Raw genomic sequence first — 22,207 nt, forward strand, 5'->3', positions numbered from 1 at the left:
AAGAAATTTACATGGGCCATCATAATTTTAATCAAAGAACCCAAAGCCAATTGTGGTTGATAATACTGGTTCAATCCCCCAGCATCCCAGATGGTCCCCCAAGCCAGGAGCGATTTCTAAGTGCATAGCCAGGAGTAACCCCTGAGCTGAGTCACCGGTGTGGCCCAAAACAACAACAGCAACAACAAGAACCACAAAGGATAATACTGTAACCTTAAGGGTGATGATTATATTAACAGCTTCTTTAGAAAAATAAGTGCTACTTTGTATATTAAGCAGCAACTAAAAAATAAATGTCTACCTTTTGACACAGGCCTCTATCATATCACTGGCCATTAGTTTCAGTCTTTGTTCTAAGTGGTGGGCAAATTCTTGTTCTGGCCAGTGTAGGTCAAAGACAAACATTTGTAGTGCATCGAGTTTCCAAAAGAGATCCTCTGATGTTGCTGAGCCATTGCTAGAAGAGAAAGGGAAACGAAGAGCATTATGAACTTCCACATTAGCTATGTTGGTAACCAATATATTGTTTTTTCTTTCTTTTTTAAGTTGTGTGCATGATTAGGCACTTCTCAGGACCTATTCCTGGCTCTGAGCTCAGGGATCACTTCTAGAAGGCTTGGAGGACCTTATGTGATAGCGTGGATTGAAATGTGGATCAGCCACATGTAAGACAAGCACTTTACCTACTATACCATCTTTCTGGCTTGCATTTTATTTTCCTATTAAGTGTCATCAATAAAAATAATTCAACAAAAATTGCTAATGATTAATTTTCTTTGTTCAATCTATATTTCTTCCTTTGCTATTAATGATTGAGACAAGGGGACAAAATTAAAACAAACATATTAATAATGTTAAATGCAATGAGAGATAAGCAGATAAAGACCTTTTTTTTTTTTGTGGTTTTTGGGTCACATCCAGCAGTGCTCAGGGGTTATTTCTGGCTCCAGGCTCAGAAATTGCTCCGGGCAGGCACAGGGGACCATAAGGGGCCCGGGATTTGAACTGATGACCTCCTGCATGAAAGGCAAATGCCTTACCTCCAAGCTATCTCTCTGGCCCCAGATAAAGACCTTTTACTAAAAAAAATAAAATTATTTTGTCCAAGAGCAAATTTCTTTAGGAGGTGGATCATATGGCAGTGCTTAGGCACTATTTCTGACTCTGTAAGCTCAGGGATCACCCTGTCAGTATTTGGTGTACCCTATGTATAGGTAAGGATCATCAAATTCGAGTCAGATGTAGGCAAGGAAAACCCTGGCCCAAAGAACAGATACTTTTTTATTTTTATAAATTCTTTAATTCAATCTCCTCAAGATACAGTTACAAAATTGTTCGTGATTGAATTTCAGTTATACAATTCCAATACCCTTCACCAGTGCACGTTTTCCCCAACTAATATAACCAGTTTCACTCTCACCCTCTTCCTGACGGCCTTTGGGCAGATCTTTTTCTTCTCTCCTTTTTTTTTTCCTTTTATTCACTGTGGTTGTAATATATTATTAATAAAGGGGTACCCAGTTCTTGTCCAGGAAGAACATTTCAACTATCATTGTCATAGTGGTCCCATTTTCCCTAAATGCACTTCCCTGCTTTGTGTGGGAAGCTCCCTACCATGGGATGGTCTGTCTGGTCCTTCTCTCTATTAACTCTGGGTATTATTACCCTGCTATCTTTTTTTATGTCCCACAAATGAATGTGATAATTGTCTATCTCTCTCATCTATCTCTCTCCCTCTGATTTATTTTTCTCAATATAATACTCTACATATTTATATGTGTATAAGGAAATTTAATGACTTAATTCTTAATAGCCGGATAGTATTCCTGTGTATAGAGGTACCATAGTTTCTTTATCCACTCATATAAGAACAACTACTGTCTTCATGAATTTCTAGGATACAGATAAATGCAAAAATATTACCTCCATGAAATTCAGGAAAGAATATTTTATTCAAGAAAACCCATGTGACAGTATTCAGTACCTTTACTCTTCTACTCATACATATGTGTCTCTGTCATTGAGATGGTTTCTATTTATCTACAGGTTTGTAGTGTACAAGCCTTTAAATGTCCCATGTCCAGGCAAAGGTGAAACAGGTACTTAAAATAAAGTAACAGGCAAGGTAGGGAAGCAAATATTATGTCTTTCTTGAAGTGATTTGTGCATTTTTTTAGCTTATAATTAAGTAGAACTTATATGAGCAAGGTAAGTCCAACAGAGAAATGACAGACATGGTCATTATTTGAGGTTAGAGGAAAGTCATATCATTCTAGTCCATAGATCTTTCTGGTTGTGAAACTAAGATCTGCTATGCATTACACTTATTTATGAAGAGATGCAAGTGATCACATTTTACCCCTGTTCAAAGATAATTTTGTATGGTAGTGATAGTACTTACCATATTTGGGCAAAGGATAATTCAAATATTTTCCATTATGCAAGTGTACAGTCTGAGAGTATACCATGTTTTGAAAGTAAAATACTGCTATGCTAATATATATAGAAACAATTTAAGAGAACAAAGAAACTGAAAAATGCTGCAAGATTCTTTTTTTCTGCAGTTTTCCAACTTTTAGAACACATATACTAATCTATAATTTATATTTTTTCATTTGTAAAAGGAAAACTAAATAAAAAAAAATAAACTCATTGACCACAAGGGCATGGTGGAAAACCTATATAAAACATAAGATTATTTTAAATAGCCATGCTATTTAGCTAAATGTATCTTAATTAGCTAACTAAACACATTATTTCTACTCGGGTTAATTAAAAGCTAATTTCTACTTCCACCCACGCTTCAGCTTCGTAACTTCATTATCATACTGCTTGGCTTTCCTCCTCTGATTTTGCCAGTAATTTCTCCTGATGTGCTAGTCTAGCCAAGATGTCCTCAGAGTTATGATCTCAAGAGACCAATCACAGCAAAACTCCAAACATTACACACATCACAGGCTTTAAAATACTATAAACAAAACAACCAAACCACACTGTGCTGACAGTGCTGTGAAAAATGTTTGAGAAGTTCCCTCTTTTATGCTTCCTTTTTACCATATATGAGTAAAAATTAAACAAGCAAAACATTGCTAATATATCCAAAGTGCAGAGAACCTATTTTAGGAGGCTGAAGTGAAGGTTTTTTGGACTAAATGCAATGATTTCTGCACATCACTCCTAGAGGATCTATGGGGTATGAAGTACCAGAATCCAACCTAAATTTCCTGAATGCAAAGCTTGCAGTCAGCCTAGTGATTTTTTTTATGGCTTAAATCTAAGGCTATTTTGATAGTAAGTCTTTTTACTAAAAAAAAAAAAAAAAAGATACTATACTTTATAGCAAAAGTGTGAACACACTGTTTGCAATGACATAAAAATCTAGGACTTCAGGAAAAGATTATTTATTTATTTATTTTGGTTTTGGGCCACACCTGGTGATACTCAGGAGTTATTCCTGGCTATGTGCTCAGAAATCACTCCTGACTTAGGGGACCGTATGGGATGCCAGGGATTGAACTGAGGTCCAACCTTGATTGGCCATATGCAAGGCAAATACCTACAGCTGCGCTATTGCTCCAGCCCCTAAACTTTATTTTTTTGAAACACCTGAGTGCTCAGGGTCTATTTCTAGCTCTGTTCTTAGGGATTACTCCTGGTGGTATTTGGAGATCACATGTGGTTTCAAGGATTAAACAGGGGTTTAATGTTGTTAACCTCTGCAATTAAGATAATGATGAATAAATTGGAAATATATGATCATATAAGTACTTTATAAAGCCAAAACATATCATCATTCCTATTGTATCAGACAGGTAATCTGAAAAAGGGTGTCCCAGGGTTGGAAGATAGTACAGGTTTTAAGACTCTTCCCTTGTATAAAGTTGGCAAAGATTTGTTTCCTGGAATTGCAATGGTCTCCTGAGCACCACAAGGACAAATCTAGAAGGCCAAAAGTGGTACTAAAAAAAAACACACAATGAATTCCCAGCCTCACACCCAGTGTAAGCATCTTAAAACCACTGGATATGGCTCCAAACCTACTCCTTCAATAAAAGGGTACCCAAATACAGAGGTGCAAAGTTCACATGCATTTTCAAGTTAAAGAATTAGTTTTGACAACATAGGTATTCCTCAAAAGACTGGAAATTGAGCTCCCATATGGTCCAGTAAAACCACTCATAGGGATTTACCCTAGGTACACACACATACACACACACACACACACACACACACACAATACAAAAATGCCCTCTGCATGGCTATCTTCAATGCAGCACTATTTACAATGGAATATGGAAACAACCAAAGTGCCAAGAACAGATGAGTGGATAAAGAAACTATGGCACACCTACATAATAAAACTATGCAGGTGTTACAAAATACTTATATATATTAATATATATTAATTTAATATATAAATATTTGTGTATACTCAAGTATAAGCCAAGTATTTTTGGCACAAAATCTGTATCAAAAAAACCCAAACTCAGGCCGGGAAGGTGGCGCTAGAGGTAAGGTGTCTACCTTCCAAGTGCTAGTGTAGGACAGACGGCGGTTCAATTCCGGCGTCCCATATGGTACCCCCAAGCCAGGAGTGATTTCTGAGCGCATAGCCAGGAATAACCCCTGAGTGTCAAACTGCTGTGGCCCAAAAACAAACAAACCCCCCCCCCCCCAAACTCAGCTTATACTCGGGTCATACAGATTATTTGATTTGGTGTGCACCAAATCAAATGCATGTAGTCTCCAGTTATCTTCTGCCATTTGTTGAAGGGGTCGGTGCTTCAGATCAGTCCACAAGTAATGGCTGAGCTGAAGAGGTAGGCGGCTGAACTGAACTGGATGCCACTGAACTATTTAACTCACAATAGTCTGTGCTTTGCATGAGACCGACAGCAGTAATGATGATATTTGAGAACTCAGTGATGATGACAGTGTCTATGCTAATACCCTCACATCAGATACAGCTGAAGCTCTGTTTGGACAGAGAGATGATGATGATGAGGAATCCAGTTTTGAAGGATTTTAACCTTTGTGGTTTAGCTTGACTACCTGTTAAGCTACGGTTTTACTTAAAGTTTTAAAGTTATTGTTGCTAGTTTACAGTTTTTCTTTAGCAATAAATATTGAAAAACATTTAACCTACTGATTTCTCAATTATTGTAACAGTTTTGGGGGTATATATATATATATATATATATATTTTTGGTTTTTGGGCCACACCCGGTGACACTCAGAAGTCACTCCTGGCTTGGGGGACCATATGGGATGCCGGGGGATCGAACCGTGGTCCGTCCTAGGCTAGCTGTTAAGCTACGGTTTTACTTAAAGTTTTAAAGTTATTGTTGCTAGTTTACAGTTTTTCTTTAGCAATAAATATTGAAAAACATTTAACCTACTGATTTCTCAATTACTGTAACAGTTTTGGGGGTATATATATATATATATATATATATATATATATATATATATATATATATATATATATATATTTTTGGTTTTTGGGCCACACCCGGTGACACTCAGAAGTCACTCCTGGCTTGGGGGACCATATGGGATGCCGGGGGATCGAACCGTGGTCCGTCCTAGGCTAGCACTCTCAAGGCAGACACTTTACCTCTAGCGCCACCACGCCGGCCCCTTGGGTATATATTTTTATTTTTGAAATTTACCAGTGTCTCCTGCATTTTCCATCTTGGCTTACACTTGACTCACAAGTTTTACAAGGTTTTAGGATAAAATTAGGGGAGTCAGCTTATACTTGGGATGGTTTATACTCGAGTATATATGCTAAGTCATGAAATTTGCTTATATCTGGATATATATTGAGAATATTATGCTGACTGAAATTAGTTAGATAGAGAATGATACACATAGAATGATCTCACTCACTTATCATATATAAGAAAATAAAATATAGTATGGTCATAATATCCAGAGATAATAGAAAGGAAGAAGACTGAAACTCAATCATGAACAACTTTTTAATCATGGTGTTTAAATTAAAAATAATAAAATATTAAATATCACAAATTAAAAAAATAAAAGTAAAAAAAGTAGCTTTGATAAGAAAAAATGTCAAACTGTGACATGGTTATGCACATAGTAGTGTTCTTGGTTAAATTCAAGTGTGTTAACTAGAAAGGAATATATAGAAGAGTTAAATTAGGGCTGGAGAGAGCACAGCAGCGTTTGCCTTGCAAGCAGCCAATCCAGGACCTAAGGTGGTTGGTTAGAATCCTGGCGTCCCATATGGTCCCCCGTGCCTGCCAGGAACCATTTCTGAGCAGACAGCCAGGAGTAATCCCTGAGCAATGCCGGATGTGGCCCAAAACACAAAAAAAAAAAAAAAAAAGAAAGAAAGAGAAGAGTTAAATTATATAACAATATATAGCAGAGAAAAATATAGAACATTTATTATGAGTTAATTTCTAATTAACTTTAGTAATTCTAGAGCAGCGATACCATTTACAATTCAAAATGGAAATTATTTCATTCTAAGACGATTGATGTGTTACATAATAAGCTATAATACTACTAGTACAATTATGATATTTAACTTGCTTTTATGCAGGTTATTGGATTTTTTTCTGTCTTTTCCTCCCTCTTTCACAGACTGTATACATAAGTAAATTGGAAAAGATTTGAGAGTTGTTGTTAAGATACACGTGTAGTAAAAAGATGCTGGATTATTTTAATTTAATTTACTTATTTTTAGAGTTTGTTTTTTTTTTTATATACCCATCAGTGCTAAGGTACTATTAGAGGGTTAATTCTAGCACTCAAAGGACAATGTGGTACTGATGATAAAAATAAAGTTAGCTGGATGCAAAGTGCAAAGTAAGCATAATAGTACCTATATTAACCCCTGAACACTGCTAGGGAGAACCCAAGAGCCAAAACAAAATTGTTATTTATTGATGACATAAAGAAGAAATACAGATGACCAAAGGCACATGAAAAAATGTTCCACATCACTATAATCAGGGAGATGCAAATCAAAACAACAATCAGATATCATCTCACATCACAGAGACTGGCACATATCTCAAAGAACAAGAACAACCACTGCTGGCAGGGATATGGGGAGAAAAGAATGCTTATTCATTGCTGGTGGGAATGCTGTATACAATATGGAGATTCCTCAAAAATCTAGACATTAAGCTCCCATATGACCCAGCAATACCACTCTCCCTAGGAATCCCAAAACAATGCAATAATGTCGTCTCCATTCCTATGTTTATAGCAGTATTATTACAATAGCCAGAAACTGGAAGCAACCCAGATACCCTACAGCAGATGAGAGGTTAAAGAAACTATGGTATATCTATAAAATGCAGTACTATGCAGCTATTAGAAAAAATAAAATCTTGAAGTTTTCCTATATATGGATGGATATAGAAATGATTATGTTGAGTGAAATAAGTCAGAGGGCAAGAGATAAAGACAGAATAGTCTCACTCATATGCGGATTTTAAGAAAGATTAAAAGACAGTATAATAATAATACCCAGAGACAACAGAAATAAGGGCCTGAAGGACCAGCCCATGATATAAAGTTTACCACGAAGAGTGGTAAGTTCAGTTAGAGAAATAACTATACAATAACTCCCTTAGCAATGATATAGAGAGAAACACAATTCCTTTCTCAAAGACAGGCAGGGGATTGGTGAGGAGGAGAATTTGATTGAGGAGGGAAATGGGAAACAATGGTGGTGGGAAAGTTGCACTGGTGAAGGGGATGTGAATTTTATGGTTGAAACTCAATTTTAAAAAACGTTTGTAACCATGGTTCTTACATAAATAATTAAAAAACTGAACCAAAAAAGAAAACCCTCTAAAGGGGCCAGAGCTATAGCATAGTGCTAGGGCGTTTGCCTTGCACGTGGCTGATCCAGGATGGACCTCAGTTTGATTCCAGGCATCCCATAAAGTCCCCCAAGCCAGGAGCGATTTCTGAGCGCATAGCCAGAGTAACTCCTGAGCTTCACTGGGTGTGGCCCCAAAAGCAAGCAAGCAAGCAAGCAAGCAAACAAACAAACAAAAACCCCATGCTCAAATATCAAGATATATGAGCTGATCTATGAAAAGTCAAAGAAAAATTTAGTGGTAATGGAAAATAAAGGACAATCTCTTCTGGATCCTGTAATATTGTTTATGTAGAGGTAAAATTTAGACTAAAATTAGAAAAATGACATTTTAAAAATAAATAAAAAATGGTTTTACACATGGGCAAGGTACAACATGTAAACAGTAACAAAGCTGAAGCCTAGCAAGAATTCTAGACATATTATTTGCTACAGATTATCTGAATATGGAGAAACCTAACTATGCCACAAAGATGAAAGTCTACAACCCGGACTGTGAAATGAACACTGGCCATAGATAATATACAAACTATAAACCAATGACTACTTGCAAGGATATGATATGCTATTAATTATGATAGAAAAAAATCATTGCTATGCTAAACTTAGCTCTAGAGCTCATGAAACTCAAACAAATCAAGAGTATTCCTCAACTAATGATGACAAAGGCCATGCATTGTAAATATACTTGCAAAGAACAGAGCCCAAGCCATGCACTAGCTAACACATCACCAGGAAATAAGTGAGGAATACACACGTGGACTCATATAAAGAAGTCATCCATGAAGGAGTAGAAAGATTAGGAATCTGTGGAAGGTTAAGAGGCAGACTCGGAACTTTTGGAAGAGCTACATTAGGTAGGCTGTTGGCGATATTCCTGTAAAGAAACAAACAATGTGGGAAGAAACCACCATAAGCAATACCTATAGTATAAAATCATAGGGTTAGGTTTAAAGAATCTACTCTAATAACTCCAGATAACATACTTACTTGACTGGCTGCCAAGTCTCTTGTTCAAAACCTCTGTGAATTGACTGGGCAATAGAGGACTCCATGAGATCAACATATCGAACAACCAATGGCACAAAGATTTCTTGCAAGTGTTTGTGAAATTTTCCATTGCATAAGAGAACTGAAATAGTCAAGTAGAGACACTTTGTCAGAGAGATAATATCAACAAGCATTTAGAAAACATGGGTAGAATAAATGTTCTTGAAAGACTGTCACCAAGAAACAGATAACTACAGATGATGTCTTGTTCTCTAGCATAAATCATAACATAAAAACCAATAAATAAGTCTAAATAAACTTTTTGTGGAATATTATCAAACTACCAATAGATCATGTTCTAAAACATGTTCAGGCAGGGGATGGAACAATAGTATAGGGTGCTTTCCTTGTAAGTGATCAACCTGGTACAATCCCAACACCTGAGATGGGTCCTTGGAACTCTGCCAGGAGTGATATCTGAGTGTACAGTCAGCAGTATTTCCTGAGCACTGCCAGATGGGGCTCAAAAGTAAAATAGTAAAAGGACAAAACAAATTCCAGGTAGGTGATCTTATTATACATTTTCAGAGAATAACATGAGATATGATTATTTGCTAAAAGTCTGAGTGAACAGCTCAATATTTGAGAGTCACATATATATGTATATGTATATATAAATACACACACACAAAGCAATTCAGAACTGTTACTTCTTCCTACAATTTTTGTCTCAGACGAATTAAAAAAATTTTTGTTCCTTTTTGAGTCACATATGGTGATGCTTGGGGATTATTCTTGGTTCTGCATTCAGAAATAACTCCAGGCAGGCATGCCTGGGGGACCATATGGGATGCTGAGATCAACCTGAGTAGGCAGAATTCAAGGCAAATGTCCTCAGACTGTTCTATTGCTCTGGCCCAGAATTAAAATTTTTAAACAAAGCTTTAATGTGTGTGTGTGTGTGTGTGTGTGTGTGTGTGAGTAAGTCACACTAAACAGTAGTAAGGGATTGCTGCTGCTGTTGCCACAGGCAACCATTATTGAACCTGGGTCTCTGAAAGGCCAATCATATACAATAACTCTTGGAACCTTTCTCCATTCTAAATATCTTCAATTTTAAAATTAAGTTACATTTAATTTACTTGAGAATTTTTTTTTAGGGATCTTGTTTCCCACACGTGCAGTTAAAAAAAAAGAATCTGCACTTGCCATTTGTCCTCAATCACTGTAGTGGGTATCCCATGCAAAGCAGTGAGAGAGGTCTCAGACACATGCTACTGAGTCAGGACTGGTGGGGAGATATTATGACATATTTCACTAGAAGATGTATGCTTTCTATGGACAGAACATCATAATTTTTTATGAACAGAGGTCAGCACTTTAGATCGACTATATCTTTGTTCTCTAAATTCATATTTTAAAACCTTAACTCAGCATGAAGATATAAGGGAAGCACTACCTTTGTGAATCACTACCATAGCCTTATAAAAATCTGCCATATGTAATAAAAGGCTGCAAATAATTAGTTTGGCAGGGATGTGGTGACAAAGGAATCCTCATTCACTGTTTTTGGAAATGTTGCCTGACTTAGGAAAACAGTATGGATATTTAAAAAAAAAAAGCACTAAGTTAGCAGGTATATAAGTTGCATCACAGAAAAAAGATAAACATTTAAAAATGCTAGGTAATTATAAATAGTACTTATTTTTCAAAATTATAATTTTTGGCTGATGATAGATTTAGACATCCTAAATAAAAATATACAATAAAACATAGTTGAAGTTTTAAAAGTAACTATCAGGGAGTAAATATATTCATTAAAATATACTCCATGAATAAAAAACTATATTTGTATTAATACTACATGAAAGAGAAATCATCTATATAAGAGGAAAGATTTCCAGTGAGAGGGAACCATTAGCACAAGTTAAAAGAAAGGAATAGCTGATATGTTTCTAGAAGGATGACAAAGCCAATGTGGCAGGGAAAAATTGAGAGGGAAGAAGAGTTAACTGAAGAAGAGTTAATTAAAAACATGATGTAAGTATAAATTTTACTATATACAATGGTAAGCATAACTGCTTATGCAGTTATTAAGCATAACTTTGCTATGATCTTTCTACCTCTCAAGGTAAATGGACTATTTTGCCTAAGGGAGGACACATATAGTTCAGTGCTCCATTATTTTCTGTAGGAGCTCATGTAAGATGATACTGGTGCCTGGAGCTAAAGCAACATGGATGGAGGATAGAGAAAGATTCAGTATTTCCATAAACTAGTTATTTTAATTGTACATCAGGAATATTGTTATTATATTATGCCTTATACTTGCATGTTACCAAGAGAATAAATCAAATATTTTCTCACCACCCAGATAAAAATTCAGTTATATCAGGTGAAAGATTTGACAACTAATCTTACTGTCCTCATCATATGACCCAAGCATGCATCAAACCATCACACTGTGTATTTCTCTTTTGGGTGGGGTCTGCATCTGGCAATGCTTGAGCTTACTCCTCACTCTATGTTTAGGGATTACTCCTGGAAATACTGAAAAATCATGTAGTTCCAGGAATTGAACCTGGGTGGGCCATGTGCAAGGCAAGTACCCTACCCACTGTACTATTTCTCTGGTTCCTGTACCAACATATTGACACTTTATATAATATGTTAATTATCTCGCAATGCTTTCATGAATTTGAAACTATGTGGTTATAGTTACTAAATCTAATTACTAGAAACTCTAATAATCTAAACTAGGAACTTTTAATATTTCTCACATATTCTGCAAGTAAAGATACCCTATAAACTGCTTATTGATGTATTATTGGAATTATGAGCATGAGAAACCATTATTCATAGCATTATTATTATTATTATTATTATTATTATTGGTTTTGGGGCCATGCCCAGTGATCCTCAAGGGTTTACTCCTGGCTATGCGCTCAGAAATAGCTCCTGGTTTTGGGGGACCATATGGGATGCTGGGGGATCAAACCGCGGTCTGTCTTAGGCTAGCACGCTCAAGGTAGATGTCTTACTGCTTGCACCACCACTCTGGCCACTATTCATAGCATTATTAACTATAGTCTCTCAGTTAAAAAACACTTGTCATATTATGTGATAAATTCTTAGTACAGAAACATAAATATGAAAACATCCATATTTCTTATATGAAGCAATTCTGAAGTTTGGATGAGGTTAAAAAACTATAAACACATGAAAGTGGTGTCGAGTAAGGCTAAGTACAGGAGGGGATACACTGTTGTTTATTTTTTCTAATTTTTAGTATTGTGTCTGTGTTGAAAGAAATAATACTTCATACAGGCAAGGCACGCATTTTACCCTGACTACCTGTTCAATTCCAGAATCAATGAGCAATACCTTCATTTTTTTGTGTGCATGGTATAGGGGTTGAACACATGTATATAGACATGTGAAATCTATGTTTTCCTGGTATCTCTTTTTTCTTAATGAACATGATTTAGTATTTTTTTATGCTTTACAAAATCTTTTCTGAGATGTCTATCTGCTAAATAATTTTATATTAATGTAAGAATGATAATATTTAATGATGAATGCATTTTTTTAGGAAACTAGCATTATATTAATGATGTTTTCAATAATATCCTAGAAGAAACTCATGGAGATTTCATTGTAAGTCTAGATAGGAGCACAGTTCATAAAGTTTAATTCTCATCATCAAATGCTTCTTGAACTTAGGATGCTAATGTTGTCAGAGACAACAATAAGGTTTAAAGCATTTGCCTTACATGTAGCCAATCCTGCTTTGATCCTTGGCATTGCATATATTTTCTGAAAATCATGAAAAGTGACTCCTGAGCACAGATCCAGGAGGAAACTTCGAATAATGCTTAAGTAGGTAGTACTCCTCTCCCCTTGCATTTTATGATGGTAAAAATTAAAGAAAAATATGTAATTTAAATCATCTGGTTTTTAGGGAAATCCAATTAAAATATGTATCTCAAAATTATTTCAGTGGATCTCTCCTAAGATGCAGTAGAATTTGATGCTACTTATTATATTTACCTGTCTTTATCATAAAAACTATGAGGAAAGCTTATTATTTAAAAATATTATTACTGGGGCTGGAGCAGTGGTGCAGTGTAAGATGTTTGCATTGCACGCAGCTGACCCAGGACGGACAGCAGTTCAATCCCCCGCCCTCCCATATGGTCCCCCAAGCCAGGGGCAATTTCTGAGTGCTTAGCCAGGAGTAACCCCTAAGCGTCACAGGTTGTGGCCCAAAAACCAATATATATATATATATATATTACTAAGAAAATGAAGACAGAATTTAGGACATCTGTACAAGTCATTTCATCATTAGACAATAGGAATAATGTCTTCTTAGGTTCCTAAATCTACATTTTCATTTTCTTGGATATATAATTTGATTATTAGAAGACTCTTGCTTTAATGAGTGTGGTAAAGGGAGAATATTTTCTATACTTTTATTATTATTATTATTATTATTTTGGTTCTTGGGCCACACCCAGTGACATTAAGGGGTTATGCTTGGCTATGCACTCAGAAATTGTTCCTGGCTTGGGGGACCATATGGGACACTGGGGGATCAAACCATGCTCTGTCCTGGGTCAGCCATGTGCAAGGCAAACACCCTACTGCTGCGCCATCACTCTGGCCCCTATATTCTATATTCAATCAGGAATTTTAATAACAAGCTTACATCTTGAAGAATCAGGAGAAAATGGAATTTTGCTTTTTCCTAAAGCTGTCATAAAATTTGCTGTTTGAGAATATATATATGTATGTATGTATATATATATATATACACACACACACATAAGAAGCTCAATTTTATTTTGAAAAATAAAATTATAAATCTATATTCTTAAGTTTTAAAGACATAGGAATTAAAAGTAGTTGGTGATTGAATTTAGAGTATGGTAGAATGGATAAAGAAAAAGAGAGAGGAAAAAATGAAGAGAAAATGTTCATAAAGAGAGAAAGTGAGTTTAAAAGGCAAAATTACTGAAGGTCACAGCCCTGTATTTGTCTATGTAAATATATGCTCCTCTTTCCAGTTGCCATATGTTAGTTTGTATTCCCCTTGTATCAGACCTCTTCAAAAGCCCCGTGAATGTGTAGCCTCAGGCATCAGAATGTCTGCTTCCATCTTCTCCACATGGTTTAATAAGGATAGGTTATGATTTGGGGCAGCCAATCATCCAAATGAAGTCCTTATAAGATATCCACTGATATAGTTCATTGTAAGAAGCAAATTCTCAATCTGGCCTCATGCAAGATGTTCTCACATTATCCTCAATGTGTGAAACTAGAAAAGACTGCTCAGAAGAAGTCAAAATCGTGATTGCAAGAACCTACTATAGTGGAAGAGCAGCATGTACTTTTTTGATAAAAATAATCTCTTTTTTTCACCAGATTTCATTTCCAAATATCAACCTGTCAGGAAATGAAGCATCAGTGATATATATTGTATAGTTAAAAAAGGCAATAAGGTAAAATCGTAAAAGGTAAACCAGGAATACAGAAAGGCTATCTGAAGCATACTGAAAATTAATAAATTTCTTTGTTATTTCTGAAAAATACATTTACATTTACAGAAGAATTTGTCATAGACTCTAACAGTAAGATTTCAACATAAGTTAAACTACCATTCAATTAATAACAACCACTGATATAATAATCACTGGGTAAATAAGAATTAAAGATGAAAGAGTTCAGATATTATTTTAGAGTAAAATGTAATATTGACTTCTGAACCAAAATAATCTAGTTTTATATTGTGATTCTCCCTTCCAATTAATTAGCATTAACAGATTACTAGGATGTATTATTTGTCCCCTAAAATTCTAATTAGGCAATTTGAAAATGAGTAATTTATGACTAACAAAACAAACACCACTACAACAGTACTATAAACAACATGCTTTGCCATAAGGATTACAAATATTGTAAATTCTGAACAATGAAAATATAGTCAATTAAGACATAACACAAGACACTTCTTGTTGTCAAATGCATATAACAAGGGAATACAGAACAAGAAATGTGAAAATTGGTTTTAGAAACAAAATAAGGAGTACTACAGCCTAAATAAGTGTTATGTAAAAGAAAAAGCACATGACATGTACATACACACAGGTTTCTTGAGATCTAGAAATTGCCCTTAGACAAAAATTTTGCACATTCACTAGTCAATAAATATGTCTGACTACTGAATAGATAGAATAAAGCTATACTTTTTACAGGGAATTAAGTATACTCCACTGACGTTTAAGTAAAATAGTAAACTCAGATATTATTTATCTTTTACTGTATTTTTATAAATAATTTAATGTTATTTTAAAACAATTTATACCCTGATGGCATAATGACTCTTTTTTTTATTTTTGAGCCACACTCAGTGACACTCAGGGGCTACTCCTAGCTATGCGCTCAGAAATCACTCCTGGCTTGGGGGACCATATGGGACCCTGGGGAATTGAACCAAGGTTCCTCTTGGGTCAACCAAGTGCAAGGCAAATGCCCTATTGCCGCACCATCCCTCCGGCCCTGGTATAATGACTTTTTAAAACCAAATTCATCTCTTATGTTTTCCTTTGGGTACTTGTCAAAAATGTGCTTTGTTCATAAATAATAGCATTTATCAAAATAACTCAAATACTGAAAGTGAAAAGAGAATGTTATGTTAATGCTATGTTATGCTAAAGTTATGCATCTTGCTTTCTTGGTAACAAATCCAATCAAACTACTACAAAAGTAAAGATGAAACTAAAAATATCTTAATATAGTGTTGATACTTTAATTTAAAATATCATAACATATTACACATACTTAAGTTATAGTTCCATATTCTATAGTAGATTATGTACTCTTAAAGAATTAAAATTACTTTCTTTTCCTCCTTTTAGAAGGTAATTAGAATTTAAAAATTGTAATAATTTAGGAAAAGAAAATAAATATAAACTATGACTAAGTCTGAGGGCATATATAAAGATGTCTTGTGGACCATCAATGTTGAAGTTGTATGAATGAGATTAAGATTCAAGATCAATGAAAAAAGTTATTTTACTCTCTATCTTCTGATCTTTGGGTTTTGTTTCACATGATTTATTCTCATGAGAACAATTTGATGTGAGTATAACATGCTTACTCCTCAAGTACATGTGTGACTGCATGTGTGGGTGTTTATGGTCTTGAGGTGTTATATATTTCTGTAAATTTTCCTTGAAGCACATACACATTTCAGAGTAGATAATTTTTAAAGGATCTAAGTTGTAAAAGAAAATATATCAAATAGGTTAAAAAACTCATAACCCACCCCCCAAAAAAACCCTGCAATACATCTTTTTAATCTTTTATCTTTTAAATTGGGGATCATGCCTTTTTCATAGAACCTTGGGACACGGATTTCTTTATTTTACCACATATTCTTGCCTTTTTTAAAAAATAAAACTAAGAAAAAAAGAACAAAGAAAGGCTGTGTACCATTGGCCAACTGGTCTCATGATGCATTGGTGGGGAAATAAAAAAGGGCAGAATTGAATAAACAAGCCAAAGTCCATGATAATGGAATCAAGGGACATAAACTTCAACAATTTAAACTTAAATGGACCCATCATACTGGCAGGCTTGGGGCAAAGGGTAGTGGTATAGGATACACTCTGGGTCTACTGGCAGAGAAAGGTTGACACTGGTGGTGGGAAGTTTCCTGACTCATTGTATATCTGAAATTCAACTATGAAGGATTCTGTAGATCACAATTTTTCAATAAATTAAAAAACAATAATTAGGGGGCTGGAGAGATAGCATGGAGGTAAGGCATTTGCCTTTCATGCAGAAAGTCATTGATTCGAATCCCAGCGTCCCATATGGTCCCTGAGCCTGCCAGGAGCGATTTCTGAGCATGGAGCCAGGAGTAACCCCTGAGCACTGCCAGGTGTGACCCAAAAACCAAAAAAAAAAAAAAAAAAAAAAAGATTGAGTACATGCAGTAGATAAACTGGAAGAGTACTATGGAATTCATTTGGAAGAAGGAAAGTGAATGGCTTTTTGCTTCTATATTTCTTTTATATGAGTAGTCAGCAGAATAGAATCAGTAGATTCTATTACAGGCTTTTGAATGTATTCAACTCTAAGGAATAAAGCTAAATACACTTTCATATTTTGGTACAAGAGAGATAGTACAGGGGATAAGGTAATTGCCTTGCATGCAGCTGATCCTTTTTCTATCCCTGGCCTCTTGTATGGTTTGTCTAGTACCGCACAAGTGGTAACTGAGCTTAGAATCAAGTAGACCCTAGGCATTGTCTGATCTGGCCTAAAAGTTTATAAATACAAATGTACATATTGATAAACCCACATTTTGTGGTCATTTTATCATCTGTAAGTGTCCTACTTAGTAAATGATGCTAGCACACAGCCCTACCACAAAAGAGAAGTGCTATCCACTTTTCATTGTTCCAAGAAAACATCTGCACAAATAGGGCTATAAATCCCAATTCTGAAATCTCAGATACAAAGCTCATTTAAGCAAGTGAGGTCAGATAACATGCACGTGTCAGCCGCCATATTTCGAAGCTTGAAGATTAGCCTAATATACAATATGACCTAGCAGTTCTTTATTTGAAAGAAATATGAAAAATCATCTCTGATCCAGCCTAAGTGTAAGAACAACCCAGCGGGATTTCCACCTCTTCATTTCTTAATGAGTTTTTTGATAATGAGAGATGACTTTGCCAGTCACTCTGGGCTCTATTATGGCTAATTTGACTCCACTTCACTCTCCTTGTTAATTATTAACACTAGCCTTTTTATCCTCCTGAGACCACATTCCAATTTTTCTTTTTCCGATTTTTATGAGACCATCTTCCTAAAGGTGAAAGTCGTAGAGAATAGGTTTCACTTAGTGCAGAGCCTGAACATTTATTATTCGTTTAGGCAGAGACGCTGTGACATTGATTATATAAGCACGGGTGTTCTCTGGGATGGCTTTAATGTGCTAGCAATGTGAAAAGGCTGTTAATTAAAGAAGCACCATGGTATTTTTCACTTGGGAATCAGTTCCCAGTAGAATGGTCATTTGCCACTTGCTAGCATAGCCACAGATTAAAAGGTGACTAGATACAAGGATTTACCTTGCAGTAGTGCTGGAAGTAATGATTTATGCCATTTGCAGATGGCTTTCATTTTTAGAAATGTCACTTGTCATGTTTCTAATGGACAGAAGCACTTGTAGAAAATAGTTTGTGAATGCATTTGTACCAGAATTATTAGCAAAATATTTATTTTTCTTTAACTTTCTTCTTTCTTTCTTTCTTTCTTTCTTTCTTTCTTTCTTTCTTTCTTTCTTTCTTTCTTTCTTTCTTTCTTTCTTTCTTTCTTTCTTTCTTTCTTTCTTTCTTTCTTTCTTTCTTTCTTTCTTTCTTTCTTTCTTTCTTTCTTTCTTTCTTTCTTTCTTTCTTTCTTTCTTTCTTTCTTTCTTTCTTTCTCTCTCTCTCTTTCCTTCCTTCCTTCCTTCCTTCCTTCCTTTCTCTCTCTCTCTTTCTTTCTTTCTTTCTTTCTTTCTTTCTTTCTTTCTTTCTTTCTTTCTTTCTTTCTTTCTTTCTTTCTTTCTTTCTTTCTTTCTTTCTTTCTTTCTTTCTCTTTCTTTCTCCTTCCTTCCTTCCTTTCCTCCCTTCCTTCCTTCTTTCCTTTTCCTTCCTTCCTTCCTTCCTTCCTTCCTTCCTTCCTTCCTTCCTTCCTTCCTTCCTTCCTTCCTTCCTTCCTTCCTTCCTTCCTTCCTTCCTTCCTTCCTTCCTTCCTTCCTTCCTTCCTTCCTTCCTTCCTTCCTTCCTTCCTTCCTTCCTTCCTTCCTTCCTTCCTTCCTTCCTTCTTTCTTTCTTTCTTTCTTTCTTTCGTTCACACCCAGCTGTGCTCAGGGCTTTGTCCTGACTCTGGTATTATTAATAATTTTTGGTGGTGCTTAGGGGACAATTAGGGGTTGCAGGGATTGAACCTGGGTGTGCACCATGCAAGGCAAGGACCATACCCACTGTAGTATCTCTCCCATCCCATTTAATTTAATGCATCGCTCTTTTCAAAGCTGTCACCATAGCTACCACTTAAAGTGGTAAAGGCTGACTATCTAATGAGTTAGGAGTGGTCGTAGGGGAAAGGAGGGTTTGAAGTGGATGGAGTGAGGAGAGAAAGGAAAGTGAGAACTCAGTATTTTTTGGACAGAAAAGAAGAGCCTGAGTTTGTTTTCATCTTTAGCCTTGCTCTGGGAATCAGTGGGTGAGTCTATGAGGGGCAGGGGATTGGGAACAGTTGCTAAAATTGTGGTGCAGCTGGTACTCTTTCCCTGAGGAAAATTATATTTCATCTCCAAGGGTTCTTCAGGCAAAACTTTCCCTAATCATGCCCAAGTGGAAGGAAAGACACAAACCCCAGGTAGATATTTTTTTCTTTTACATAAAATCTGAAGCTTTGCTTTCCCCATTATTGAAATGGTTCTGTCCCTAAAATTCTTGCTCTATGTGATTTTGTCATGTATGTATGAAGGCCATGGAAATAATGATCTGGCGACTCGGAACTGTTTAGCCAACTCTCTTCCTCTGCACCCAATAAGTGTGATATTAGTTACAAAAGTGAATATTTTATAAACAACTGTGATACTACTCAGTAAATTTAGCATCAGATAGTAATTGGTGAGTTATAGCTGAAACTCAGTGCATTTTATTTCAATTCCCAGATCACAATACACTCCCAAATACTTAAAGGAAATTATGGCACTTGGGAACTTTTTTTTTTATTTATTTACTTTACTAGATAGTGGGGCTGTTTTTCTACTAAATAACTGATGTTTACTAAATCTGTTATCCACTGCAAAATAAAAGTCAAGATCTACTAATTTTTGAAATTGAAAGTATGTAAGCTAGCCATTATGCATCAGTTTGTCAGCATAAAATATAGCAATAAACATGTATCATCTTTTGTATATTTTATGGTAGCAAACATTATAGAAATGACTAAAAACAGGAGAACAGCATGCAATAATTAGAGTTAAATATTTGGGAGTAGGAACTCCATTTCTAATGTTCTAGAATTCTTCTTATACAACTCACATAATTTTATTTGCAATTTGAGAAATATTTTTAAAAAGATATGAAGTAAATTCATAGAAATGATAATAGAAATTTACTCAAGAAAAATTCTAAGAAATCTAGATAAGGTCATTATAAATGCTCCTATGTTAAATTACCTAAAAGACTCATTATCTTTACCATTTTTCTATGACTATATCTTTGAGTAAATGCAAGTCTGGCTAATTCTTGAGCTATTTTGCAAAAGTAGAAAACAATGTCCTAGTCTCTTTTATTCTCTATTTGGAGCTTAGTGAATCAATGTATATTTATTTTTGGCAGCAACCTTAAAGTAATATTAAACCAAGGGACCAGGGAAATAGTTCAAAGAGCTAGAGTGAATGTTCTGTTTGCAGAAGGCCTGGGTTTGTCCCTGGCACCATACAGTTCCTCTTGAGCTCTGCTGGGAATGTCGGCCAACCAATGTAACAAGTATAATAGCATGTGAACACCACTAGATGTGGATACCAAACCAAATATATATATATATATATAATATAAATTATATATAATATAAATTATATTTCTATAATATATTTCATAATTTATTTATAAATATATTATAATTTATATATTTATAAATATATGACTATATTATAAATTGTATATTTTATATAATATATTAAACCTGAATTGTAATTTATTTTCTTGTTATATATTTGATTTTGTTTTGGGACCACACCCAAAGGTGACACTCAGGGGTTACTCCTGGCTCTGCACTAAGAAATTGTTCCTGGCAGGCTCAGGGGTTCATATGGGATGCTAAGGATTGAACCTGGGCCCATCCTGAGTCAGCCCATTGTAAAATGGTAGGGTATTTGAGTTGTAATTTATTAATATTAAATTTCTGCTGCTAAGAGACCTAGAATAAAAAAAATGGAAGGGTTATTTGAAAGACTGCTAGAAGTTAAAAACTGACCTGAGACTTATTTACAGAGTGAATGAGCTACATCTGGATAACTACTAGTAATGTTTGAGAGCACAACATGTGTGTTATTTCATTTTTTCCTCTTCCCTTTTCTGTTCTTGAGATGATGAGGTGATACTTGCAGAGGACTGCACACTTGGGTGCATGCTCACTTTGTTGAGGTGTTTACCAGGGGTCAAACACTTTAGTTGCAGGGTTTGTGCACACTCCGTGAACACGTGATGATGGTACTTGCTGAAGCAGCAACACTTGGTTGCAGTGTGCCAGAGATCACACCCTTGTCATATTGCTGGAGGTTATAAACTGTAGCGCCCTAGGATTGCACCTGGCATGTGGGACAATGCTGGGATTGAACATGTGGCCTCATGTTTGTAAGCAGGCACTCTACCTCTGAGCTTGCTCCAGCTCCTCCAGACACTGTGACTAAGCCTAAAGAAGAAAGGAATCAGAACATTTTTCCTTGCTTAACGAATATGATGTACATGAAATTGGAAAGAGCAAAATGGCTTCAATTTTTAGCACCTTCTACAAACAATTTTCCTATTTAACCTTGACACTGTAGGCACTATGTCACTGTGGGTCCTACTGATTTCTTTCTAGAAATTTCTGGAGAGAGAACCTAAAGTTTATAAACAGCTTAGGCTAATGTGAGTGGCAGAGAAAGAAGAGAATCTGCTATATACCAAACTCATGTTATTAATTATGAAAAATGATGCTTTGCTATTACAGAAAGCCATCACCTCATTTCCAGGAACGAATGTCTACAGGTTGCCCATTCTGACATTTTACTTCACATCCATGTGGATTTTCCTCCTCACTACCCATGAAAATCCCTAGTTTTCTCTAGTGTTATTAGACTCAGTGATAGGATATAATAAAAAATGCGGTAGGATATAATAAAACTAGAGTTTGGAATAAACTCAATATAGTAACAATAATTTAAAAAAGGTAAAAGCAAGACCATGGATTTAAGTTTAAAGCTTACTTTAAATTTATATCCACTTTGAATGAAGTGTAGAAAAGGTATTTGATGTTTAAAAATGTAGTGAATTAGTAGTTGGTAGAAAAGAGCTATCTAAGCTTCTTGAAGGGACAGAACAGAGCAAAGTGGGCTACAGAAAATCAGGACTGTCTGTAGAGGAAGGAGGAGTCAGTGAGGACTGACTTACTCAGATCACACTGAGAGCACTTTGTAGTCAGGGCTACTTGTACAGCAGTCCTGAAATCCTTCTCTTAGAGAAGGTGATATGAATAACAATGGATGCAAAGCCCACTCCTGTGAAGAACTGA

At 35.5% G+C, this 22,207-nt stretch overlaps 1 protein-coding gene across 1 annotated transcript in view; it reads right to left on the reverse strand.

The window, feature by feature from the left end:
* The window catches only part of CADPS2 (calcium dependent secretion activator 2), a 613,966-nt gene that overhangs the window by 71,571 nt on the left and 520,188 nt on the right, over nucleotides 1-22,207 (reverse strand). The window contains 3 exon segments of the mRNA XM_049771072.1: nucleotides 302-457; nucleotides 8,625-8,744; nucleotides 8,858-8,999. Of these exon segments, the coding sequence (XP_049627029.1) occupies nucleotides 302-457; nucleotides 8,625-8,744; nucleotides 8,858-8,999 (418 nt within the window).

The sequence above is a fragment of the Suncus etruscus genome, chromosome 1 (genome assembly GCF_024139225.1).
Source record: "Suncus etruscus isolate mSunEtr1 chromosome 1, mSunEtr1.pri.cur, whole genome shotgun sequence".
Classification (NCBI taxonomy): Eukaryota; Metazoa; Chordata; class Mammalia; order Eulipotyphla; family Soricidae; genus Suncus; species Suncus etruscus.